General features: G+C 46.9%; 1 protein-coding gene across 2 annotated transcripts in view; it reads left to right on the top strand.

Moving 5' to 3' along the window:
- Positions 1–444: 444 nt before the first annotated feature.
- Positions 445–27,609, top strand: part of LOC115176753 (adhesion G protein-coupled receptor B1) — a 35,920-nt gene continuing 8,755 nt past the window's right edge. For both annotated transcript variants that reach the window (XM_029737014.1, XM_029737013.1), the window contains exons 1-11: positions 445–584; positions 2,785–2,860; positions 4,917–5,019; positions 5,852–5,895; positions 11,722–11,848; positions 19,740–19,843; positions 20,138–20,240; positions 20,428–20,578; positions 20,960–21,029; positions 21,486–21,552; positions 22,545–22,630. In XM_029737014.1, coding sequence (XP_029592874.1) covers positions 494–584; positions 2,785–2,860; positions 4,917–5,019; positions 5,852–5,895; positions 11,722–11,848; positions 19,740–19,843; positions 20,138–20,240; positions 20,428–20,578; positions 20,960–21,029; positions 21,486–21,552; positions 22,545–22,630 — 1,022 coding nt within the window. In that variant the 5' untranslated portion in view covers positions 445–493. The remainder of the gene's footprint in view (positions 585–2,784; positions 2,861–4,916; positions 5,020–5,851; positions 5,896–11,721; positions 11,849–19,739; positions 19,844–20,137; positions 20,241–20,427; positions 20,579–20,959; positions 21,030–21,485; positions 21,553–22,544; positions 22,631–27,609) is intronic.

The raw sequence follows: 27,609 nt of genomic DNA, 5'->3' as shown, positions 1-27,609 counted from the left end.
ATTACTGTATTTAGATAGCTATAATTTAAATATGTACATAGTGAGAAAGAAGAGGCTGGCCAAACAAATGGCTAACACACATTATAAACTGGATGGTTCAAGCCCTGAATACTAATTGGATGATGGTTCGAGCCCCGAATGCTAATTGGCTGTCATACCCGTATACCACGAGTACGACAAAAAATTTATTTTTACTGCTCTAATTATGTTGTTAACCAGTTTATAATAGCATTAAGGCACCTCGGGGGTTTGTGGTATATGGCCAATATACCACAGCTAAGGGCTGTGTCCAGGCATCCCGCGTTGCGTCGTACGTAAGAACAGACCTTAGCCGTAGTATATTGGCCATATACCACACCCCCTCAGGCCTTATTGATTAAGTATGTGATGAGTCATGAGTTTATGTAGTGAATAAAATATAGCTTTCTCTCTCTCTCCAGTTCTGTCCATCCACAAGCGTCCGGTGGCAGGTAATGCAGACATCAGCTTCCCTATGAAGGGCTGGAAGGGGATGATGGACTGGGCCCGCAGCTCTGAGGACAGAGTTACTGTTTCCAAGAACATCCTCTCCACAGGCAAGCCAGGTGAGAGCACACACACACACACACACACACACACACACACACACACACACACACACACACACACACACACACACACACACACACACACACACACACACACACACACAGAAACAAACAAAACATTCCTACAAAATTTGCATATGGAATTGCACTTGACATTTGAGAGCCTCCAGACTCGCAGCTGTGTGGAGACGTGGGGTTCCTCAGCCTCAGCCAATGGGATAGTTTTGGCTCTCTCTGTGACATAGATCATTATCACGGCTACCATGCTAATGAACCAGTCACTTGCTAATCAGAAGTCAACAGGAGCCAATCAGGGGTAATTAAAGCTAATCTCCTCCCCCACTGGTAGAAGTGTCTCCATGGCGGCAACAGCATATCAACAGTCACTCATGCCTCTCATCTGCTGCTCTATACTGGGCATGGCTCACAGGGGGCCATGCCCAGTTGCACTGATTGGAATGTTTTCCTCAGCCGCCTCTCTGAAACTTATCAGAGCAGTAAAGATGGGGGGCATGCATCGGAACGCACACACACACACACACACACACACACACACACACACACACACACACAACCACATACACATACACATACACATACACATACACATACACACACATACACATACACATACACACACACACACACACACCCACACCACACACACAACAGCACACCACACACACACACACACACAACACACACACACACACACACACCACACACACCACACACACACATACACATACACATGCACAAACACACACATACACACACACACACACACACACACACATACATACACCCCCCCCCCACACTAACACACACAACAGTGCACTGTATAATTGTTAAATATTGCCATTTGTTGCCTCTCTACTGCTGTGATCATTCTGGCTGAACATATTGGCTAGCAGGCCCATGATATGAAGGGGAGGGCAAGATACTTTATGTCACACACACACACATGCATACACAAACTTTCCCTCTCTCTCGCTCGGTTCCTCCCTGATGCCCATGGGATCTCAGCTGCCTGGCCTGGAGCAGTATAGTACCCTCTGCATGCTGCCTGGCATACTTCTGTGTCCTCTCAGTACACATCCATACTGCCAGCCTGCCAGACACAGCGTGCTGGAGTGTGATAGAGAGCTGAGGTCCTTTAGATAGAGGAACAGATGGACTTTGTGGGTTTCTGTCTGTGACACTGCAGCAGGAGACAGCTTCAGGCTCTGTCCTTCTCTTCTGGCCTTCCGCCCAGCAGTTTAGTTTAGCTGTGACACAGGTTGGACAAAATCTCATATTTTTCTGGGTTTTTCTGGGTATGTTTTTTGTCTATTTTGCCAGTGCAGTCTGCCATCACGGCATGCCATGCCCAACCATGCTACCATGGCAACCCTTTTTGTCGCATGAAATACATTGTTGTGTGACAGTGGAAAATGATTCAATGTCATCTGGCCTTTTGCATTTGGCTATGTGTGTGTGTGTGTGTGGGGGGGGGGGTGCGGGTGGTGTGTAAGTGCATGCATGTTTAAACAATCATGTTTATTAGGTCTGTTTAAATGGCAATTTAGTGATTATGAGTAAGTCTGTATGTAAGTGTGTTTGTGTGTGAGTGATGATGCCGTGTGAGTGTCTGTTTATAGATGGGTAGTTATGTAAGCCAGCTGCAGAGGTACAGAGCCAAGAGGACAGGAGGGAGACCGGCTGACCTGTATTCTCTCTCCTGCTGTCCTTCAGCACAAACCACTAAGACTAGAGCTGCAGGTCATCACACACACATACACACACCACTGACACACTAACACAAACACACGTCACTCCTCCATTTCTCCCCCCTCTCCCTTTTTTATTGGATTCTGACTGACCTGTCTCTCTCTCTCTCTCTCTCTCTCTCTCTCTCTCTCTTCTCCTCTCTCTCTCTCCCTCTCTCTCTCTCTCTCTCTCTCTCCCTCCCTATCTCTCACTCTCTATCCCTAAATCTCTCTTTCTCTCCCTCTCTCTCCCTCTCTCTCTCTCACCCTCTCTCTCTTTCAATTCAATTTAAATTTAAGGGGCTTTCTCTCTTTCTCTTTCTTTCTCTCTCTCCCTATCTCTCTCTCTCGCCCCATCTCTCTCTCTCCCTCCATCTCGTTTGTGTCTGTTCGTGTGTGTGTGTTGGTCTGTGTCTGAACGGTGGGCACATGTCTATGTTGTACTCCAGATGCAGATGACTTGTCAGCGTTTGTCACCGGGATCGTTCTCTACAGAAACCTGGGCAGCATCCTATCTCTACAGAGGTGAGAGTGGTTTACTGACATCTCTACTTGCAATGCTTTCTCCAGGGATGCGTCAAAAGTAGTGTACTATAAAGGGAATGGGGTGCCATTTGGAATGCAACCCAGCACAGAACGCATCCCAGAAGCTCTTTTGATTGGTGGCTAATGGGCTTTGAATGCTACCACGTAGTTCCTTAGTCTCGAATGAATAACATTTCAGAGAACTGCTTTATGCTAAGCACATGCATCCGAACACCATGTGTATTTATAGGCTACAGCGTTCTCTCGTCCAGTGAGGAGTGTTCTCTCTGTTATGTTAATGTTCTGTGCATGTATAATGAGATGGAGGAACACAGGCTAGCGTGGGGGAATCACACTCAACCCTCCCACATACTTCATTCACTGCAAATTGATGTGTTTTGTAGCCCTTTCCTGCCGTCAAATGACCTAGTGGCCTCATGGGTGGAATGTTATTAATATCTTTCATAATTTCATAATTAATAAACGTTATTTCAAAAACACACCTAAAATCCGGTGTTTCTATGTCAAACAGTTTCATTCTATTTCAGTTTTCTGTGATGTATATAAAGTGTAATATTGGGATACAAACTCAACATTTATTACATTTCAACTGTATATCTGACATGGTACTGTCACGGCTGTTCGAATGATCGGACCAAAATGCAGCGTCGGTTTCGTTCCACATATTTATTGGAGAGTGAAACTTAATGCGATACAAAAATAAACTGAAGGAACAAAACAACAAACCGTGACGCAGGAGGAACAAACACACTCACAAAACATAATCACCCACAAAACACAAGTGGGACAAAAGCAACTTAAATATGATCTCCAATTAGAGACAACGACAACCGGCTGCCTCTAATTGGAGGTCATGCCAAACAAAAACCAACCTAGAAATACAAAACTAGAAACTAAACATAGAGATACAAAAACGGACAAACACCCCCTGTCACGCCCTGACCTACTCTATCATTGAAAATAACAACTTACTATGGTCAGGACGTGACAGGTACAGGCGTCTTCTTTTTAAAGCCCGTAACCATGTGTGTGAGGTGGATACTTTGGTTTCAAAGTAGAATTGTTTAAGACTACCAGAAAACACCCTGTGTGACCCTGATTTAGCACACTGAAGTAAAAGGTTTTGTAACAGATGCCTCTTTCCATTCACCAAATTGCGGGTGCATAGTGCACTGTTGGGGTTTGGAAGCTGGAATTATTTGCGAGTGGACAAACGTGCGCGTTTGAAGTGATTGTTTGACAATCAGTTGAAAACATCAAGACTGGTTATTTTTATGCCACATTAAAAGGTTATACATGTTAGAAGTGATATGACAAATCTTTACTAGGTCTAGGGCAAAAGGCCCACAGAGATCATATACAAAATGAATAGGGATTCTATAGGCCTATGTAATTCTATGATTACACCAAGGCTATAAAAAATGTATTGTGTGCGCGCTTGGGTGTCCCGTACCGGTAAGAAATGAAATCTACTTTCACCCCAGGGCGTGCATGTGGATGCTCCTCTTCTATCTTGTCTTTATCGGGGGCTAGTTAGTTCTTTTTTCTTTCCTTTTTTCCCTCAGAATCTTTTTCCCCTTCAAGGAAATGTGATCAGTTTTAGACAGAGGCTGGCTGACACAAACGTTTACGTTGACTGATTGCGTTCTGAGAAGTGAGAGGGAGAAAGAGCGAGAGGGAGAAAGAGCGAGAGGGAGAAAAAGCGAGAGGGAGAGGGAGAAGTTGCGGATGAGCGAGAGTAGGGGGGAGGAGTCAGAGTGTGGGGGCTGTGAAACATTGTCTATTTCAAACAGGACATGGGTTAAGTGCTGGGACATACAAGGGTGTCTTGAGGGACATGTATGCTGTGTTAGGGAGAGATGGGAACGTGTTGTAGGATGGGGCAGTATTACTGCAGGGAGGTTTGAGTTGGTTGAAGGGAACAGCGATTTGACAACGATGACAATGATGTGTGGTTCTCACGTGATATGTCACCTGACAATGTGAGTTGTCCTATGCTGGTGACACCAAACTGTCCCTCTCTCCCTCCCTCCAGAAACAGCACCGTGCTCAACTCCAAGGTGGTGTCTGTGACCATCAAGCCCACCCCAGGATCTCTCTCTACCCCGGTGGAGGTCCAGTTCTCACACCTTTACAACGTGAGTGACCTTTCACATCAGACCCTCTGACCTGAGCAGTGACCTCTGTAGTAATTGACCCCTGTAGTGTAACAGAGTAGGTAGGGCCTTGACAAATCATGTGGCTTATCCCATAAAAACACAAGGTACTGATATTTGAGAGCATTTCAAAAGACTTACCATGCCTTTATCACTGAAAAGCACTTTTAGCACTTAGAAAAGCAGTATACAAATCAATTTCATCATCCCCTCAAATGGAGGTATTTGAGAACATCTGTAATCAGAGCATATGTCCATGGAGGTATATGAGAACATCTGTAATCAGAGCATATGTCCATGGAGGTATATGGAGGTATATGAGAACATCTGTAATCAGAGCATATGTCCATGGAGGTATATGGAGGTATAGGAGAACATCTGTAATCAGAGCATATGTCCATGGAGGTATATGGAGGTATAGGAGAACATCTGTAATCAGAGCATATGTCCATGGAGGTATATGGAGGTATAGGAGAACATCTGTAATCAGAGCATATGTCCATGGAGGTATATGGAGGTATAGGAGAACATCTGTAATCAGAGCATATGTCCATGGAGGTATATGGAGGTATAGGAGAACATCTGTAATCAGAGCATATGTCCATGGAGGTATATGGAGGTATAGGAGAACATCTGTAATCAGAGCATATGTCCATGGCCACAGGAAGATGATTTGTGGTGGGGGCGCACTTTTTTTTATTAGTACATTTTTAATTGTGATTTTTCAGGGGGTGCTGCAGCCCCTTCAGCACCCCTACTAACCGTGTCTATGCATATGTCAACCATGTGACCGTTTCTCTATCTGTCTGATCAGGGCACCACAAACCAGACCTGCATCTCCTGGGACGAAAGTGACAGGTAAGGCCTTTGTCAATTTCTTTCTCTGGTGATACACCCATGTGCCTGCTGGGTTGCCCCTTGACGCTTCCAGACTGCAGTGTGGAGCCTGGGGGTGGAACTGCCTGAATCAACTGAATAATAGGATCTCTATGATCCTACCTGGCTCTGAAAACAGAAATACTAGAATGGACATCCCCATTCAAGTCAATTTACCATGATGCGTGGACTAGCGGCCAGGATGTAAAGTAATAAGTGTACCCATAACCAGGAACTAAAGTAATTATATTCTATGGTGGACCCGCCTGGCTACCTGGCTCTGAAACACCTGCTGGTGTGGACCTTCACAGTGAGGGATAGAACTTTGGGAGACGGCTTCACATCACATCATCTCTCACTGTGACTGTGTGTTCCGTGGCTGTTCCCGCTCCACTGTTTTTCATCTTGACGAAGTGCCCATGACACACACTGACCCTGTAGAAAGGTGCTGAGTTTGTCAGACAGTTCCTGAGCTCCTCTCTGTGGGTGAAGGGAGATGGGACGGGGCTAACACTAACCCCCACGCTGCTAACACTGCACCGACAGTGATGCAGGATGTAGAATATTAAAAGTGTCGCTCACAGCTTTCTCTCCTGGGCCCCCACGCGCACACGAACCAAGGCGTCAACACAGACGGATGAAGAGAGAGGGAGAGAGTATATATATGTGTAGTAAGAGAGAGAGAATCTGAGAGAGAGAGAAATGCATTGCACAGTTCAATTGCACAGCTAATGTGGGTCCGTTTCACACACTGTTCATATGCTTCATACACTTAAGTACCCTTTTTGTTTTAAAACCCAAAACAGAGAGAGTGAGTGAGTGTGTGTGTGTGTGAGAGAGAGAGAGAGAGAGAGAGAGGGAGAAAGAGAGAGAGAGAACAAGAGAGAGCGAGCGAGAAAAAGAGAGAGAGAGTGTAGCTGTGTGCAAGTGAGAGAAAGAGCAAGAGAGAGGAGAAAGCACAATGTGCCCATGGGCCTTATTGCAATGCAGGTTGGACATTTGCATTTAGATAAGTGCGTACACTTATGTTACTGAGACGAGGCATAGAACAGAGCGATCTTTTGCCTTAAAAAAAAGTTGAACCAGGTAAATATAGACCAAGAGAGAGAAAGAACGACCGAACAATGAGGGAAGAGGAGAGAGACAGGGTTGAGAGAAAGCAAGAGGGATGAGAGAGGACATAGGAAGATGGATAGAGAGGCAGAGCGAGAGAGAGGCAGAACAAAACAAAATCTAATCTAGCTTCACCCACCATGTTGGGGAGTGTGGGGAGAGAAGGGGGAGGCGAGGGAGGGGGAGGGGAGTGACATGTTCTAAGCAAAATGTAAATCCATCTTGGACAGCAGCTATGATTAATGAGTTAATTTGGGGGGGAGAAATTGAAATGTGAGGTGTCCTTGTCATGGTGGTGTCTTGTTGATAAGGGCTGTGAGAGAGAGAGGCAAGCGGGTGTGAGACAGGTGGTCTTCTTTCCTAGGGCTCACACTTCGGTCTGGGGCGGGGGATCAATAACAACAGCAGTGTTGCCATCCTGGCTTGCAGGTTGGCATTTATTGTAATGAATCTTGCCCTGGAGGCAGCTCTGTAGAGAGGTTACTAGGTGAACAGCCACAAAGTTATAAAATTTGATTTCAATATATATGTTTTTTTACAATACAGACAATTTTGACTTTGCAGTTGGCCCATCTAGTGGAAATCGCTCAGTTCTGCTTCAGGGCAAGATTCATAATAATAAACGTCAACCTGCTCCTGACCTGGCCCAGTTACCCTCCCTACCGTATCTCTCCTCACCCACCTCCACTTCTTTAGAAACCCACAATCTGATTTGTTCCCTTTACAGTTTGTTTCTAATTGAATTCAGCTTCCCCTGTTCTTTAATCTGTCTGTTGCTTTTAGTTAAAACCTCTTATGGACAGACGTTCCGCTATATGGACAGACGTTCCATATCCAATGGTAGCGCCTGGCGCGAAATACGAAAAACCTTAAAAATGCTATAATTTCAATTTCTGAAACATATGACTATTTTACACCATTTGAAAGATAAGACTCTCCTTTATCTAACCACATTGTCCGATTTCAAAAAGGCTTTACAGCGAAAGCAAAACATTAGATTATGTCAGGAGAGTACACAGTCAGAAATAATCACACACCCATTTTTCAAGCTAGCATATATGTCACAAAAACCAAAACCACAGCTAAATGCAGCACTAACCTTTTATGATCTCCATCAGATGACACTCCTAGGACATTATGTTATACAATGCATGCATGTTTTGTTTAATCAAGTTCATATTTATATCAAAAAACAGCTTTTTACATTAGCATGTTTTGTTCAGAACTAGCATACCCATCGCAAACTTCCGGTGAATTTACTAAATTACTCACGATTAACGTTCACAAAATACATAACAATTATTTTAAGAATTATAGATACAGAACTCCTTTATGCAATCGCGGTGTCAGATTTTAAAATAGCTTTTCGGTGAAAGCACATTTTGCAATATTCTGAGTAGATAGCCCGGCCATCACGGCTAGCTAATTTGACACCCACCAAGTTTGGCCCTCACCAAACTCAGATTTACTATAAGAAAAATTGGATTACCTTTGCTGTTCTTTGTCAGAATGCACTCCCAGGATTTCTACTTCAACAACAAATGTTGTTTTGGTTCGAAATAATCCATAGTTATATCCAAATAGCTCCGTTTTGTTTGTGCGTTCAAGTCACTATCCGAAGGGTGACGCACCGGCGCATTTCGTGACAAAAAAATTCAAAATATTCTATTACCATACTTCGAAGCATTTCAAACGCTGTTTAAAATCAATTTTTATGCTATTTTTGTTGTAAAATAGCGATAATATTCCAACCGGGAGACGATGTATTCGTTCAAACACTGAAAGAAAAAATGGAGTCGTCTCGTGCACGCGCGCCTCAGTGTCATTGTTCCCAGAAGGACCACTCACAAAAACCCCTGCTGTTTTTTGCCCAGAGACTGGAGAGCTCTCATTCCACTTTCTGGCGCCTTCCTAGAGCCAATGAAAGCCTTAGAAAATGTCACGTTACAGCAGAGATGCTGTATTTTTGATAGAGATGCCCTAGAAGGATAACAAATTGTCAGACAGGGCACTTCCTGTATAGAATCTTCTCAGGCTTTGGCCTGCCATATGAGTTATGTTATGCTCACAGACACCATTCAAACAGTTTTAGAAACTTTAGAGTGTTTTCTATCCAAATCTACTAATTGTATGCATATTCTAGTTTCTGGGCAGGAGTAGTAACCAGATTAAATCGGGTACGTTTTTTATCCGGCCGTGAAAATACTGCCCCCTATCCCAAACAGGTTATTAATACATAATTTATTATGATTTCCATCGCTGGGTGTTATAGCACCAGACTAAACCATTTCTGAAATAATATATTTGTCTGGGCTTGATTGAGCTTGTCTTGTTTAATGGAACAAATAGAAATGTTGGAAAAGTTGCCAACCCTGCCCATCTTGCTCTGTAGGTAGACTAGAGCAAACGCTAATAGTATTTAAACCCAGGGATGTCTGGGATGTTGTGGCTGTCTAGCAGGCCCTGCTGTCCCATTCATTCATGTGGTCCTGGCCTGTTGTTGGCAGGGACCGTTCACACATGCAGTGCTGCTGGACCGCCACCCAAATTATCCCATTAGACCGCGGTGAGGCCTGTGTGTGTTGCTGTGGCTTGCTGTGTGGTTGGGAGAGTGGCCTAATCGTGTCATCCACAGAGACTCTGCGCTGAGTTATAATATTGGATTTCTGTTAGGGTGATGTGCTAATGTTAGCACTGAGCCTACTCCTGGGGCTACAAGACTGTACTACTCTCTCTCTCTCTCTCTCTCTCTCACTCTCTCTCTCTCACTCTCTCTCTCTGTTCGTCATGGTTTTCACCCCTCCAGCACTCTCCAACCAGATGCACCATGGGTAACCCTATCAAGGGCTGCTGTGAGGTGGCACTGTGGGTAACCCTGTTGGAGGCCGTGGTGTGTTGTGATGAGATGTCTTTGGCCCTGAGGTACAGACCTGGGTTCAAATAGTATTGGGTTTCTTTCAAATACTTCATCTGCTCTTGATTGAGCCTGCCTAGCTCAATGGAACCACTGGAAGAATCAACACAGTGCAATCCCTGCCCAACGGGCTCTCCAGACTGAAGCAATGAAATGCTTCAAAGTATTGGAAAGAACACAACTACAATTTGAACCCAGGTCTGCTGAGGCACAGTCCCAGGCTGTAACTGGTTTGTTGATTTGTTGGTTGGTTAACCCTGGGGGCTGTTGTGTGTTCCTGGTGCCACTAGCCCCAGAGACCTGCAGGAGACCATGTTCCCCCCGTCTTGATGAGTCCCTTTGGGGACCACTCTGCTTGGGAAGAGGATGTAAGGGCTCACTTGAGATGGATGGAGTGTGACATCACCAATGTACCATCCAGCATCACTGTGCCATGGGAGAAAGAAACAACACACAACTCCCATGAAGACATGAGGAACCAATAACCATCGGGTCATTCTCTGTGCACCTGCAGTCAGACCGATATGAAGAGAGGAGTAAAACTGAGCCATGCACAATATAACAACTTGAAAAGTCTTCTTTATTATTAAAACCAGCTGGTTTTGGTGTGTTGTCTTTGTCAGGGTTTTAGAACAGCTGTGTGGTAACTTAGCCACTTGTGGAAGGTCTGATGTTGTAAACAACAATGAAATAGCTGTGGTCTGATATTTCAGCACCATGCATAGTGGGAAAATATGGTTTCTGAAAATATGGTTTCTGATATTTGGAGTTCAGCACCACATGGCAGTGGACAGCGTACTGGCAATGCAATGTCACTGGCCACTGAGAATACCCCATTCAATGAGGGAAGAGGCCTACAAGCAAGACGTCTAGAGGGGAAAGGCTCCCCATGAACTCCACGCTAAGCTGTTAGGCAATGTTGTTTTTGAATGTTAAAACTTTAGAATTGTTAGTAATGCTTTATAGTAAAAGTGGGTAAAAGTTTAGTCAATCCCATAAACAGTGAGTGACAAAGTGGTGTGGATTTAGCCATTTAGCGTAATTAAGACTTAGAAAAACATGGTATCTGTCAAAGTTCAGTCAACATTCAAGATTTCGCATTTTGATTAATACGCTCAACTAAAGAATGGTTAACACTGTAACAGAAAAAGAAACTACATATGTATTTAATGTGCTTTCTTATTGGGTTAGAATTGCAGTTATTGTTGATGTATGGTCCAGTAGCTACAACAAAGGCCTAGACCAGGCCATCAAAAACCTATTTACATGTAAATGGTAGTTAGGATGGCATTACAGTCACATGAAGTACTGTAAAATGGGTTCACACAATAAAACATGTTTTCCAGCTGATTAATTGTATATTAACTACACAAAGATGATCTATTTAGCTTTTAAATTGTTCCACCAATAACGCAAACTAAATATAGGGATAAATAATGAGATACAATAATAACTTAGATTTGCATTATTATTATTATTATTATTATTATTGTTGTTGTTATTATTACTCCCGTTGCTATAGTTTGTTTTTTGGGTCATTTGTGAATTCAAACTCTATATTGCAATAACCTGGCCAAGCAGAAACCTGAGCAGCACGGCGTCTGGCTCACAGATAACCTTTCATCACCATTTTCACTGCGTTTTCTGCGCTCTTGCTCGCTAACCGCGAAGATGCAAAGGGGGATTTGGAATTAAATAGCTGGTGTCTGTAACGTGGTGGGGGATTTGACTAGCTTTCCCCCGTTTTTATTCACCGCAGCGCTCTCTCTCTTTTCCCGCAGCTCTTCGCTGCTCGGATCGTGGTCCGCCAGGGGCTGCAGAGCCGTGCCTGTCGACTCATTGAGAACCAAATGCGTGTGTGACAGACTCTCAACCTTCGCCATTTTAGCACGGCTAAATCCTGACATGGTAAGTCCGACAACTTCCTTCATTCTTTTATGTTAGGGTATCCGAATCGAGGTGCTTGTGTATGTATCTCACGGGTTTAGTGGATAAGGGCGTCATTGCCATTCGGTATCAACAGAGCCCTCGCGCGCGCCCGCCCTCTCTCTCTCCTCTCTTGCTTGAGACATGCAGATGCCATTCAGCAAGGGCTCTGTGTATTCTCAAATAAAGAATTTGGGCATCTTTCAAGTCGTCCCACCGAGCAGAAAAGGGAGATTTGTGTCGACATGACACATTTTAGTCGAGGTACATTCAGTTGATGTATTCCAACTGCAAAATGACCGTGTTGACTATTGATTTGCATACATTACATGCTGAATGAGAAATTGTTAGGCTATGTGAATAATTATTTTAGGGTTTTAGATAAGCTATTATTATAATCATGTTAAGAGTCCTTGCATATTTCATGTGAACACTGTCCAATGTAACATAGTAACATATTATTCCAGCATTTTGACAAATTAAATCATATTTTCCTGCACATGTCTCCATTGGAATGCTGCTATGCTCCATGCATGCTGCCTAAATATCCTCCAATGATGCATTTACATAAAATGGGGCTAAAATAACAGAACAAATCACAGATAATCAGTATTTGATTCCAATTGGGGAAAAATAGGTGTGTTAATATGACAATATCTTTACCAAACCCTGCAGAATTCCAGTGATGTCTCAAACCGCTCAAATGTGGCCCAGTTTCTGAGGGGGATGAAAAGGCCAGTACTGTCTTTGTGAGGAAGTGTTCATTCAGAGTGATTAGTTATTATTAGACTGGAAACTGCCTCTGAAGCAGTTGTTCACTAGTTGCCCTGGTAACAGCATGGAGGGCACCAAGGGCTCTTAAAGCTGTAGAAGACCCTATACTAATACACCACCACAGCCTTTGTGCTGTGTGGCCTAGATAGAGGGAAGGGAAGAACGGATGGATGGATGAAGGGAGGGATGGAATACCATTCATTTACCCAAAATATTCAGACAGATGCAACATTTACCCGTTTTAGATATGCATGTGGTTTTTATATGGCGGTTCCCAAATGCTACATCAAAAGGAGGGATGGGGATGAGAAAATGTGCACCTGCAAGCAACGGACAGGCTTGATTTGATGGGTCTTAGGAAAGCAAATAAGCACGCCAGTCTTTCGCCCTGAGAATCTGCAGCTGTGCGTTTGATGTTCTGTATCTCTCTCTTCTCCATCTCTGTCTCTCTCTCTCTTCTCCCTCTCTCACACTCCCTCTGTCTTCCCCTCGTCCATCCTAGAGCTAAGATTATTCAGCCGGGGGGATGATCTTGGAAGTGTGTGTTTGTGTGTGTGTGTGTGTATGTGTGTTTGTGCACCTCTGCAAGATGTTTACAGATCATCACTTGCTATACACACACAGAAGCAGTTGCTATCCTTATTACACACAGCTGCACATATGCATAGTTACACATACTGCACACACACACACACACACACACACACACACACACACTGTTTATTTGGCGTGTGCCTGTGCGATGGGCAGCAGTCGTAGTAGCATCATGTGTTAATATCACTTCCCAAGTGATTTCTGCTTCTCCCTGGTCCGACACAGTGTTATCCTCCCCCTCAATACTCCTTCCATCTCTCTACCTCTATTCATCCCTCTCTCTACCCCTATTCATCCCCCTCTCTACCTGGGCACTCGACAGGCTGTTTCACAGCAGTGTCGCATTCTGGGGGCTTTTAGATGCCCTAAGAGAAGCATATTGTGGCAATTATATTAACCTGGTTCTGTGCCAGGAGAGAAGGGCACTCCTTTTCCTCCCTCTCCCTCTCTTCCTTCCTTCCTCCCCCCCTCCCCCCTCTTTCTTCTTCTCTCTCCCTTTTGCCATGCTAGTGGGTTTGTGAGACAGCTATGGTTACGGAACAAGCTAATTATTCCTGCAGCAACACTTGCCACATTCTGAATGGCGCAGCCCCTCTCCTCTCCTCTGTCTGCAGCTAGCCTCTTACAGCCCCAGAATGACAAACACCCAGCCTCTCTCTGTTTCTCTTCTACCCCTTTATCCCATCTTCCTCTCCCTCCTGCTTAGTCATTTTCCCACATCCTTTTCCTCTGCTGCTTTATCTGCCCCTTTCTCTCTCTCTCTCTCTCTCTCTCTCTCTCTCTCTCTCTCTCTCTCTCTCTTTCTCTCTCTCTCTCTCTCTCTCTCTCTCTCTCTCTCTCTCTCTCTCTCTCTCTCTCTCTCTCTCCAAATAGTAGGTCTCTGTCCCACCCCTTTATCATTCGCTCGCTTCATCTCTCCTCTCATGTCTTCTGTAATGTTACCATGTTCAGTCAATCCTACTCAGCTGCAGGCTGTATAAGGAAAGAGAGAGAGAGAGAAAATGCACTGCAGTCCCAAACCTGAACCCAGTAGGCTTGTGTTTTTGGGAATCGTGTGTGTGTGTGTGTGTGTGTGTGTGTGTGTGTGTGTGTGTGTGTGTGTGTGTGTGTGTGAGTGAGAGAGAGACAGACAACTCTTTGTTAGAATGTGTCATGGGTCTGTGAGTACGCAGTTCACACACCTACAGACCTGCCTTTGACCATGTAACCCATAGTAGGCCTCTAGATAGTAAGACATAGATCAACTCAGCTCTTGCTGCTGGTGAGTCTCTGATTCACCTCAACGCAGACGACACCATTCTGTATACTTCTGGCCCTTCTTTGGACACTGTGTTAACAATCCTCCAGACTAGCTTCAATGCCATACAACTCTCCTTCCGTGGCCTCCAACTGCTCTTAAATACAAGTAAAACTAAATGCATGCTCTTCAACCGATCACTGCCTGCACCTGCCCGCCGTCCAGCATCACTACTCTGGACGGTTCTGACTTAGAATATGTGGACAACTACAAATACCTAGGTGTCTGGTTAGACTGTAAACTCTCCTTCCAGACTCACATCAAACATCTCCAATCCAAAGTTAAATCTAGAATTGGCTTCCTATTTCACAACAAAGCATCCTTAACTCATGCTGCCAAACATACCCTCGTAAAACTGACCATCCTACCGATCCTTGACTTCGGCGATGTCATTTACAAAATAGCCTCCAATACCTACTCAATAAACTGGATGCAGTCTATCACATTGCCTTCCGTTTTGTCACCAAAGCCCCATATACTACCCACCACTGCGACCTGTACGCTCTCATTGGCTGGCCTTCGCTTCATAATCGTCGCCAAACCTGGAGCCAGGTCATCTACAAGACCCTGCTAGGTAAAGTCCCCCTTATCTCAGCTCACTGGTCACCATAGCAGCACCCACCTGTAGCACGCGCTCCAGCAGGTATATCTCTCTGGTCACCCCCAAAGCCAATTCCTCCTTTGGCCGTTTCTGCTTCCAGTTCTCTGCTGCCAATGACTGGAACGAACTACAAAAATCTCTGAAACTGGAAACACTTATCTCCCTCACTAGCTTTAAGCACCATCTCTCAGAGCAGCTCACAGATCACTGCACCTGTACGTAGCCCATCTATAATTTAGCCCAAACAACTACCTCTTCCCCTACTGTATTTATTTATTTATTTATTTTGCTCCTTTGCACCCCATTATTTCTATTTCTACTTTGCACTTTCTTCCACTACAAATCTACCATTCCATTGTTTTACTTGCTATATTGTATTTACTTTGCCACCATGGCCTTTTTTGCCTTTACCTCCCTTATCTCACCTTATTTGCTCACATTGTATATAGACTTATTTTTCTACTGTATTATTGACTGTATGTTTGTTTTACTCCATGTGTAACTCTGTGTTGTTGTATGTGTCGAACTGCTTTGCTTTATCTTGGCCAGGTCGCAATTGTAAATCAGAACTTGTTCTCAACTTGCCTACCTGGTTAAATAAAAGTGAAATAAAAAAATAAAATAAAAAATAAATAAAAAACATAACTCAACAGAACCACAGAACAGCTTTGTGTTTCCCATTATATCAGAGAGACTGTTCCTCATGCTGTAGCTACACCAGTACTCATTCATGGATTTATGTTTCTTTAGATGCTATCAATCCTACTTGGGTTTGAGTCACATGCAGTCAGATACAGAGTTCAGTGGAAGGTCATGATCAAAGCCAAAGTCTGACTCTACAAACTAGACACACCCAGGCTAGGTATCATTGAACTACTGTCTCCATGGTGATTCCCAGGAAGTCTTGACGGTGTTGGATAGCTGTTAACACTATGATACTGTATGTATACCTGTATATCTGCATTGATACAGGACTGCAACCAACAAATCAAGATCACCATTTAGCCATTGTTGTCTTGACAAACATATATGCTCCCTTTCTGAAGGCAGTTTTAGGTCAAATCTGGGATAACGTAGCTTCTTCCGGTTCCCCTCTCTCTCTCTGTCTGTCTCACTAGGCGATTGCACTGTACGCGATTCACATCCCACATCCTTGCGCTGCCATTAGTGGAGACAGAGAGGGCTGTAAAAGTTACTCGGTCTCAGCGGACATTGTTCCATTCGGCTGCACTCGTAATCTTTTTCCTTCAGACAGAGAGAAAGAGGGGAACTCACTGCAGTGCAGATTAATCAAAGGATTTAATTAATTTGTCCCTCTAGCACACATCAAACCTGGAAACAAGACAGACTATAAACTCCAATTATCTTCTGCTTGAGGGTGGAATGCACAACCATAGAATAGACGCCCCCCCTCATCTCCCCCATATCCCTGTCATAAGACTGGCTCTCTCCCTTCCACCTGCATCTCACCTCTAGCTACCCCAACACCACCTCAACCCCCCTGCACCGCGACCCTCCATCCCTATCCCTTCCCATCAGACCCATTCACCTACATCCACCCCCCAACACCACCTCAACCCCCCTGCACCGCGACCCTCCATCCCTATCCCTTCCCATCAGACCCATTCACCTACATCCACCCCCCAACACCACCTCAACCCCCCCTGCACCGCGACCCTCCATCCCTATCCCTTCCCATCAGACCCATTCACCTACATCCACCCCCCAACACCACCTCAACCCCCCCTGCACCGCGACCCTCCATCCCTATCCCTTCCCATCAGACCCATTCACCTACATCCACCCCCCAACACCACCTCAACCCCCCCTGCACCGCGACCCTCCATCCCTATTCCTTCCCATCAGACCCATTCACCTACATCCACCCCCCAACACCACCTCAACCCCCCTGCACCGCGACCCTCCATCCCTATCCCTTCCCATCAGACCCATTCACCTACATCCACCCCCAAACACCACCTCAACCCCCCTGCACCGCGACCCTCCATCCCTATCCCTTCCCATCAGACCCATTCACCTACATCCACCCCCCAACACCACCTCAACCCCCCTGCACCGCGACCCTCCATCCCTATCCCTTCCCATCAGACCCATTAACCTACATCCACCCCCCAACACCACCTCAACCCCCCTGCACCGCGACCCTCCATCCCTATCCCTTCCCATCAGACCCATTCACCTACATCCACCCCCCAACACCACCTCAACCCCCCCTGCACCGCGACCCTCCATCCCTATCCCTTCCCATCAGACCCATTCACCTACATCCACCCCCCAACACCACCTCAACCCCCCCTGCACCGCGACCCTCCATCCCTATCCCTTCCCATCAGACCCATTCACCTACATCCACCCCCCAACACCACCTCAACCCCCCTGCACCGCGACCCTCCATCCCTATCCCTTCCCATCAGACCCATTCACCTACATCCACCCCCCAACACCACCTCAACCCCCCTGCACCGCGACCCTCCATCCCTATCCCTTCCCATCAGACCCATTCACCTACATCCACCCCCCAACACCACCTCAACCCCCCCTGCACCGCGACCCTCCATCCCTATCCCTTCCCATCAGACCCATTCACCTACATCCACCCCCCAACACCACCTCAAACCCCCCTGCACCGCGACCCTCCATCCCTATCCCTTCCCATCAGACCCATTCACCTACATCCACCCCCCAACACCACCTCAACCCCCCCTGCACCGCGACCCTCCATGCCTATCCCTTCCCATCAGACCCATTCACCTACATCCACCCCCCAACACCACCTCAACCCCCCCTGCACCGCGACCCTCCATCCCTATCCCTTCCCATCAGACCCATTCACCTACATCCACCCCCCAACACCACCTCAACCCCCCCTGCACCGCGACCCTCCATCCCTATCCCTTCCCATCAGACCCATTCACCTACATCCAGCCCCCAACACCACCTCAACCCCCCCTGCACCGCGACCCTCCATCCCTATCCCTTCCCATCAGACCCATTCACCTACATCCACCCCCCAACACCACCTCAACCCCCCCTGCACCGCGACCCTCCATCCCTATCCCTTCCCATCAGACCCATTCACCTACATCCACCCCCCAACACCAACTCAACCCCCCCTGCACCGCGACCCTCCATCCCTATCCCTTCCCATCAGACCCATTCACCTACATCCACCCCCCAACACCACCTCAACCCCCCCTGCACCGCGACCCTCCATCCCTATCCCTTCCCATCAGACCCATTCACCTACATCCACCCCCCAACACGACCTCAACCCCCCCTGCACCGCGACCCTCCATCCCTATCCCTTCCCATCAGACCCATTCACCTACATCCACCCCCCAACACCACCTCAACCCCCCCTGCACCGCTACCCTCCATCCCTATCCCTTCCCATCAGACCCATTCACCTACATCCACCCCCCAACACCACCTCAACCCCCCCTGCACCGCGACCCTCCATCCCTATCCCTTCCCATCCGACCCATTCACCTACATCCACCCCCCAACACCACCTCTAACAAACCTTAGCAAAGACAGCTGCCCTTAGAACATGTTTCCTTTTGGAACACATGACACGTTTAATCAAGCTAGTCTTCTAGAGTAAGCAGACTTCATTAAGCAACACTCCTGAACATGGGCCTCTTGAACATCCTCTAGTCTACAGGTCACACCCACATGATGGATATGGCTCGCTGTTAGTACTGCTGTGTAGAGCACATAATGGTATATTGAGGAACGCAGTCAACACACACGCCTGGCCTGCGTTGGGAGAGGGACATGCCAGTGCCCAGGATGACATGCATGGGAGCCTGCAGGCTGCACTACTCCCTCAGATAGATACACTGTCTGCCAGCTAGATGCTTTCACGCTGTTCAGGCCACAGCAGGGAACACCCGTCAGTCAGTGCTGCTAAGCATGTATGAGTCAAGTCTGGGAATTGTGTCCGAAATACACACATAGACACACACCAGTGAGATGCATAAAGCAGCCACAGGGTCAGTGGGTTGCTGCAGCCTTCCTTCCCTCACTGCTTCTGCTGCCACGCTACCGTACCGACATCCTGCATCACCATGGCAACTAAGATAATGGCTGCTGCGGGAACATGGAGACGGCGATCTGTTGTTGTCGATGCTTTTACAGGAGGAGGTTTCAATTATCTTGCTGTGTTTCATAGTAGAACGTTTGAATCTGGCTGAATCAGACTGCACGTCTGACAATATAATCTGTCAAAATGTGCTTCATGGCCTTCAGCTAAGAATCTGTGTGGGGATTCACCTTGGAGTCACCTTGCTCTCCATATCCAGCCAAGGCCCAAACAGCAGCCTGTCTGCCAGCCTCTCTCCAGCTCCCTGCTCTCTTTATCAGATACCAGATATACCTACCTCTGTACACGGCACTGCGCATATCTGTGTGTGTGTGAGGGGGGGGGGGGGGGGGGGGTCCTGTGTGTGTGGCTGTTTTAGCTTTGCAGTCATGAACCAGGAGAGTGGAAGAAAGAATCTGCTCCAAAAAGGAGAAGACAGCTTCTTTACATTTCTTTACAGTCCTAACAGTCTGTGTGTTGACTGTATGTGCGTCTCCTGCAGAACATGGATAAAATGCAGCTTCCCTCAGTGACGCTGATGGTGGGCTGTGGAGTCTCCTCTCTCACTTTGCTGCTCCTCATCATCATCTATGTGTCGGTCTGGAGGTGAGAACACATTGACTCTGGTCTTTGGTTTCTAGCAGTATTTGAGTAGTACCTATGCCCAGCTGACCTGTGCTAGGCTGGTTTGGTTACACATCCACCATAGTTGCTTGAACCGTGCTGGAAAGGACAAAGTGGACTAAATCTGAGCCAGCATAGTGCTGTTCAGGTTGGCTTGATAGTGTAAAAAGGCTAGAGCTTTTGAACTGTTTAAGTGAAGGAAGTATGGGGGTGGTTGTTGATGGTTGACGGTCAATTGGGAAAGGTTGGACCCCTCAACATGTTGTCTCTCCTCAGGTACATTCGCTCCGAGCGCTCCGTCATCCTCATCAACTTCTGCCTCTCCATCATCTCCTCCAACGCCCTTATCCTCATTGGTCAGACACAGACACGGAACAAGGTAAGAGCCAATGAACAAGCTGTATCTTACCACGTACTCTCTCAAGGTCTTGTAAAGATGCTTTACTCACATCTCTCTGTCTCTTCTTCTCTTCCCTGTTCCCTCTTTCAACCCCCTTCACGCTCTCCTTCTTTCTCCCTCACTCTCTGTCCTTCTCTTCCTATCTTGTGTTCTCTCCCTCTCTCAGGTGATCTGCACGCTGGTCGCTGCTTTCCTGCATTTCTTCTTCCTGTCGTCGTTCTGTTGGGTTCTGACAGAGGCGTGGCAGTCATACATGGCCGTGACTGGCCGGCTGAGGAACCGCATCATCCGCAAGCGATTCCTGTGTCTGGGCTGGGGTGAGGATGCTGGGGGCAGGGGCTGGGGTGAGGATGCTGGGGGGGAGGGGGGGGGCTGGGGTGAGGATGCTGGGGGCAGGGGGGGGAGGGGGGGGCTGGGGTGTGGATGCTGGGGGCAGGGCAGGGGGGGGCTGGGGTGAGGATGCAGGGGGGGAGGGGGGGGGCTGGGGTGAAGATGCTGGGGGCAGGGCGGGGGGGGCTGGAGTGAGGATGCTGGGGGCAAGGGGGGGAGGGGGGGGTGAGGATGCTGGGGGCAGGGGGGGGCTGGGGTGAGGATGCTGGGGACAGGGAGGATCAAATTTTATTTGTTTCTCTGTCTGTCCATCTGTGTGTCCGTCTCATCCCTACCCAGTACTGACCCTTCTCCCTCCTCCTCCTCAGGTCTACCGGCTCTGGTTGTGGCAGTCTCTGTGGGTTTCACCAAAGCTAAGGGATATGGCACCGTCAACTAGTGAGTCTGCTATCCCTGATATTGTTGCTGTGTGTCTCCCTTTGTCTAGACAAGTGTAATTCTGTCTCTCTCCCTCTGTATCTTTCTTTCTCTATACCTGTATACCTCCAGAACTCTCTTCTTCTTAACCTTTCCATATTGGATTAGCCAACTGTTTAAAGAGCATTTAAGACATGTGATACAGAATCCTTATATGTGTGGGTTGTATTTGTGTGAATTGAGTGCTGGTATCTGACTTGACCTCTTCCTCTCCTTGCTCTACCCCTCCCTCCTTTTCTCTCTTTCTCACACCATCTTTTTTCTCTTCATGGATCTATTTTTCTCCATCCTTTTTTTCTCATGCCATCTTTCTTTCTTTTCATCTCTCTTTCTCCTTCCTTCTCACCTGCCCTGGGTTTCACTCTCTCTTCCTGACTTTTTCCTTTCCTCCTCCCTCTCTTCTTCTTTCTCTCTCAGCTGCTGGCTGTCTCTGGAAGGTGGTCTGCTTTATGCGTTTGTGGGACCGGCTGCCGCTGTAGTCTTGGTACTTCCTATCTCTCTGTCTCAGCCTCTATTTGTCTGAGAAACCTTTGTTGCTTTACTGATCTTAGATTAACATTTAGCCACAGAAATATGTAAGATACTGTAACGCTTATCTTGCCCTAACCATGAACTTACCATTTTGGCTTAATGCAGTCAACATTGGTTATAGCCAGTCAATAGATTGTACATCTTCATCAACCATGTATAGTCATCAATGGACCCTATGTGCAGATTGCTACCACTTGTCTAACTACATGTTATTACCTTGACTTAGCAGTTACAACTTTATATACACTACTGTTCAAAAGTTTGGGGTCACTTAGAAATGTCCTTCTTTTTGAAAGAAAAGCACATTTTTGTCCTTTAAAATAACATCAAATATATCAGAAATACAATGTAGACATTTCACAAACGCTGATGCTCCAGATACTCAACTAGTCTGAAGAAGGCCAGTTTTATTGCTTCTTTAATCAGAACAACAGTTTTCAGCTGTGCTAACATAATTGCAAAAGGGTTTTCTAATGATCAATTAGCCTTTTAAAATGATAAACTTGAATTAGCTAACACAACGTGCCATTGGAACACAGGAGTGATGGTTGCTGATAATGGGCCTCTGTACGCCTATGTAGATATCCCATTAAAAATCAGCCGTTTCCAGCTACAATAGTCATTTAGAACATTAACAATGTCTACACTGCATTTCTGATCAATTTGATGTTATTTTAATGGACAGAATATTTGCTTTTGTTTCAAGAACAAGGACATTTCTAAGTGAGCCCAAACTTTTGAAAGGTATTGTATATACTGTAGGTTTGATATGTAAAGCTACTCTCTTTATGTGTGGGACTGACATAATTCACATGCATGCATCATAATCATTTCTGTAGTCCCATGTCAGACTGACAGAGTGGTTGTAGCTATATGGTCTAAATGACTAAGAGTTTTTCTCTGTATCTGGCTGCTTTGTTCACATCTCTCTTTTCTCTCTGACAGGTTAACATGGTTATCGGGATTCTCGTATTTAACAAACTGGTGTCCAAAGACGGCATTACTGATATGAAACTGAAGGAGAGGGCAGGGTATGCCTTATCCTACCACACATCCATCTCACTGGTCCACCAATAACCAGCCTGGGGGCATACGCTTGGGGGCGGGGCTAGCGATGCCATTGGCTCTCACGTTTAGGATGCAGGAGCTAAGAAAGAGTCAGATGAGGAAATTGATAAGAGTTATTTTTTTTGGAGGACAGAATTTAGAAACGGGAGATAACAGTTGGGGAATAAGAGCACAGACAAAAGGAGAGAGGGAGAGAGAGAAAGAGAGTACGGGAGGAGAGATAATGAGAGCAGAGAGAGAGAGAGGGAGGAGAGATAATGAGAGCAGAGAGAGAGAGAGGGAGGAGAGATATAGCGAGAGTAGAGAGAGAGAGAGAGAGAGAGAGAGACAGGTGAGAGTGGGGAAATAAAAAGGAGCAGATATTGAAAGGAATATGTGGATGTTTTTATAAGGCAGACAGTGATCAATGATTGGAAGATTTGTAGAGGATGAGGTCTGACAGAGAGGGATAGAAGAAGAGAGGAGCGAGGGAGGGTGGGGAGGGAGGGAGGGAGATATAAGAAAAGGGAAGATTGGAGTGGTTATCGGACCCTCCCATTAAGAAACAAGATGGCGCATCAGTGATCATCTCATGGCTATCATATTGGTTTCATTATTCTCTGCCATATACTGTATGTTGCTTTTACACATTCACTCAGCTTCTCTTAATTTGCAGGTGTTGCTGTATAATGTACATTTCTGTATATCCATCTTTCTCTTTTGTTATGTTTCGTTGATTGTTTTATAGGGAAGGGGAGCAGGGGCCCTATGGGTATAGAGTAGAGACCTCAGAGATAATGTCATGTGTTTGATTTATTGTACACCGCTAATGCTGTCTCTATGTCCATAGAAATTGGTTTATTTTCTGTTGTGTTTGTTAAAAAGGCTACTCACTATAGTATGAAACTCCATCGGATACATCTGTTGTGTTGGAGATGGGGTTTTACTACAGCCAAGTTCCTGCTGAGACGGGATGGAAGGTTTCCACCTTCTTCAACCATGTATACTTGTCTTAAAGGCTGCTTTGTTTATACTTACTACTGCTACTTAATACAGACAGTAGCATGTGCAGTTCAAAGTTGTGAGAGGTCATGACCTTTAGTCCCTATATAACCCCAGGGTTGACCTTTGACCTCTTGGTGACCCCTGCTCCCCCCTTCTCGCAGGCTGCTGTTCTGTGCCCTCATTGGCCATCGTTAGTACATCCAACTGTATTGTTGTTTATTTATGTATTTATTTTCTCTGAACAACATGTTTGCCTCTCTCTGCAATGATCTATTCTTGAACTGTACAAGTTTGTTTTTTGCTGTCTGAAACGTTCTCTTTGAGTTTGCACAGAATCCCCCCTCTCTCTCACTCAGGGCTCCTCCTCTCCAATCAGGAACACCTCAATCTCAGCTCCCCCTTTCCACCTCGTCACTGATTCGGTAAAACATCTGCCCCTCCCACTGTTGTTGATTTGTATTGGCTATCAGCCCTGCTCATGGCCCACCCACTAAATCTCCTCCCCCTGGCAGTAGCGCTCTCTGATTGGCTTAATATCCCCTCCTCACACTCTGATTGGCTTAATATCCCCTCCTCACACTCCCTACTAGTATAATTGTAGAATCTCTTTCCCTGCTGTCAATATCCCAGCTTCCATCTAAAACCAGCTGGACAAGCACTAGATGTATAGAATAACTAGAAATATAACCTGCAGTGCAAAATCTAGAACACGGTTGTGATCCATAGTTCTGTTCAAAGTAGTCACATTACTAAGATACAGAATGAATACTGACAGAAGTATAGGACATGGCACAGAGTAGTATATGAAAGGGTGTGTGTATGTTTGTGTGTGTTTAGATGTGTGAGTCTGTGCTTTGGCCTGTGTGTTTGTGAGCATTCGATTACACAGTGGGTACTGGGGGGTTGTTGAAGGGTTGTTTTACACCGATGTTGCGCAGCAGACCACAGGGCTATCAGTGATGCCTGGACCGAGGGGAGAGGGGGCAGAGGTGGCACCAGAAGACTGGATGCATACACAACACAGCAGGATACCATGGTATTCTCTGATATTATTCTCATTGTTTGGGCCCCCTCTGCTCCTGATAGCCTTCTCAAGGATCAAATTAAGCATACGTGGACTGAGGGGTGGAGGGACTATGGGGAGGGGGCAGGGTGGCACTGCAGAGTGGATACGTGGACTGAGGGGTGGAGGGACTATGGGGAGGGGGGCAGGGTGGCACTGCAGAGTGGATACGTGGACTGAGGGGTGGAGGGACTATGGGGAGGGGGCAGGGTGGCACTGCAGAGTGGATACGTGGACTGAGGGGTGGAGGGACTATGGGGAGGGGGCAGGGTGGCACTGCAGAGTGGATACGTGGACTGAGGGGTGGAGGGACTATGGGGAGGGGGCAGGGTGGCACTGCAGAGTGGATACGTGGACTGAGGGGTGGAGGGACTATGGGGAGGGGGCAGGGTGGCACTGCAGAGTGGATACGTGGACTGAGGGGTGGAGGGACTATGGGGAGGGGGGCAGGGTGGCACTGCAGAGTGGATACGTGGACTGAGGGGTGGAGGGACTATGGGGAGGGGGCAGGGTGGCACTGCGGAGTGGATACGTGGACTGAGGGGTGGAGGGACTATGGGGAGGGGGCAGGGTGGCACTGCGGAGTGGATACGTGGACTGAGGGGTGGAGGGACTATGGGGAGGGGGCAGGGTGGCACTGCAGAGTGGATACGTGGACTGAGGGGTGGAGGGACTATGGGGAGGGGGCAGGGTGGCACTGCGGAGTGGATACGTGGACTGAGGGGTGGAGGGACTATGGGGAGGGGGCAGGGTGGCACTGCGGAGTGGATACGTGGACTGAGGGGTGGAGGGACTATGGGGAGGGGGCAGGGTGGCACTGCGGAGTGGATACGTGGACTGAGGGGTGGAGGGACTATGGGGAGGGGGCAGGGTGGCACTGCAGAGTGGATACGTGGACTGAGGGGTGGAGGGACTATGGGGAGGGGGGCAGGGTGGCACTGCAGAGTGGATACGTGGACTGAGGGGTGGAGGGACTATGGGGAGGGGGCAGGGTGGCTCTACAGAGTGGATACTTGGACTGAGGGGTGGAGGGACTATGGGGAGGGGGCAGGGTGGCACTGCAGAGTGGATACGTGGACTGAGGGGTGGAGGGACTATGGGGAGGGGGCAGGGTGGCACTGCAGAGTGGATACGTGGACTGAGGGGTGGAGGGACTATGGGGAGGGGGCAGGGTGGCACTGCAGAGTGGATACGTGGACTGAGGGGTGGAGGGACTATGGGGAGGGGGCAGGGTGGCACTGCAGAGTGGATACGTGGACTGAGGGGTGGAGGGACTATGGGGAGGGGGCAGGGTGGCACTGCAGAGTGCATACGTGGAAAACAGAAGGGTGTTAGTCTCTGCCCCCTCGCATGCCTTTCAATACCTAACATGTTTAATCAAGATAATTAATGATTGCTAGATGGTGCGCCTAATTAGGCACGGCGTACTGTGGCTCCGCTCTCTCATATCTCAGAGATTTAGATTTACCCTCGCTGCCTGGTGAGGCTCTCTCTTGCTTTCTCCACCCCTAAAATTAGAGGCTAATTGGATGGGAAAATGGAAACAGACAGGAGAGTAGAGGACAAGACAGGAGAGAAGAGGAAAGGCCAACTGTAAAGCCATCCAGGCAGAGCTGCTGGGGTGTACTGTTTCTTCGTTCCTCATTCCAGGAAGTCTTAGGACTGTGTTAGCAGGTTGCTGTTCAGTTACTTCAACCCTAGTTATCACTATACAGACTGGCTCCTCCCGACTGGGAACCACAGGATATCACCTATCTAATCTCTTCTACCCATGTTGAGACAGAACAATGAAGTGAGCATTTAGCTGAAGAGTATTGCTTGTTTGATTGAAGACCTGGATTTTATTTGAGCAGGTCTATGTGTCCCTGTGGATATGGGTGTTTCCTACTCAGCTTCATTCTCTCACTGAACTCTCTCTGTCGTCTACACATCATAAAGACAAGGGAAATGGTGTTGTATTTCAAAAGCTACTGATTGCTTTTTAATATCACTGCCTATGGCAGAAGGGGGGGGGGGGGATTGGTTGAATTGCCCTTTTACTTGAAATGGAATTTCTTATAATGTGATTTTTAATCCATCTGTCCAGCAGCTATATGGAATCAATGGTTTAATTGTTGTTTTGTGAGCGGCCATTTTGTGACACTGTTTTTCTCAAACTCTGTTTCTTCTAGATGTGTGTTTCTTGTGGGAGTATTTTAATGTAACGAAGCAGCTTTCAAGCCATTGTGTTGAAGTATGGATGGACAGTTTATTGTTGCATCACGTCCTGATAGTAATCTAAATAATCACATACCTTCTCGTATATTATTGCTCTATTATTTCTCAGACAGTATGTCATCCATGATGAAGAGGCATTGTAGAGATTGTACTGTGCCTCTTACTTCCAGCCAGGCATCCAGGCAGAGAGACGCAGGCCACAGCCACACTGGGCTTTGTGATGTGATGAGAGGAGATTAGATGACAGCACAGACACTGGAGAAGTGGGGTGACACAGAAATAGACTGCTAGATTGGAACTGTGATGATTCTCTACAGTATTCGTGGATTACAGTACCAGTGGAGAAACAGCTTCTCAGGAAATCTTTAGAATTCATTGTCTATCCTTTGTGTTGTTTTAATACAGCCATGCAGAAACACACACTCATACGTACACACATCCACATATATACACCTGGTAATGAACCGACGTAAAAACACATTGTTAATTTGTTAATTGGAGATATAGGCTAAGAGGCCTGTCATGACTCACTACTTTGAGTTCATAGTTCATTGTTTGTGCGTGCATGTGTTTGAGTGTTACTTTGTGTGTGTGTGTACGTGTGTGTGTGTGCGTGAGAGCCTTAGCAGGGTGTTCAGTAATGCCTGTATAAAGTAATCAGTCTGACCAGTGAGGCGT

This window comes from Salmo trutta, chromosome 37, assembly GCF_901001165.1.
Source record: "Salmo trutta chromosome 37, fSalTru1.1, whole genome shotgun sequence".
NCBI lineage: Eukaryota > Metazoa > Chordata > Actinopteri > Salmoniformes > Salmonidae > Salmo > Salmo trutta.
Note: the sequence above shows the minus strand (reverse complement) of the source record. Positions and strands in the feature narration are given on the sequence as shown.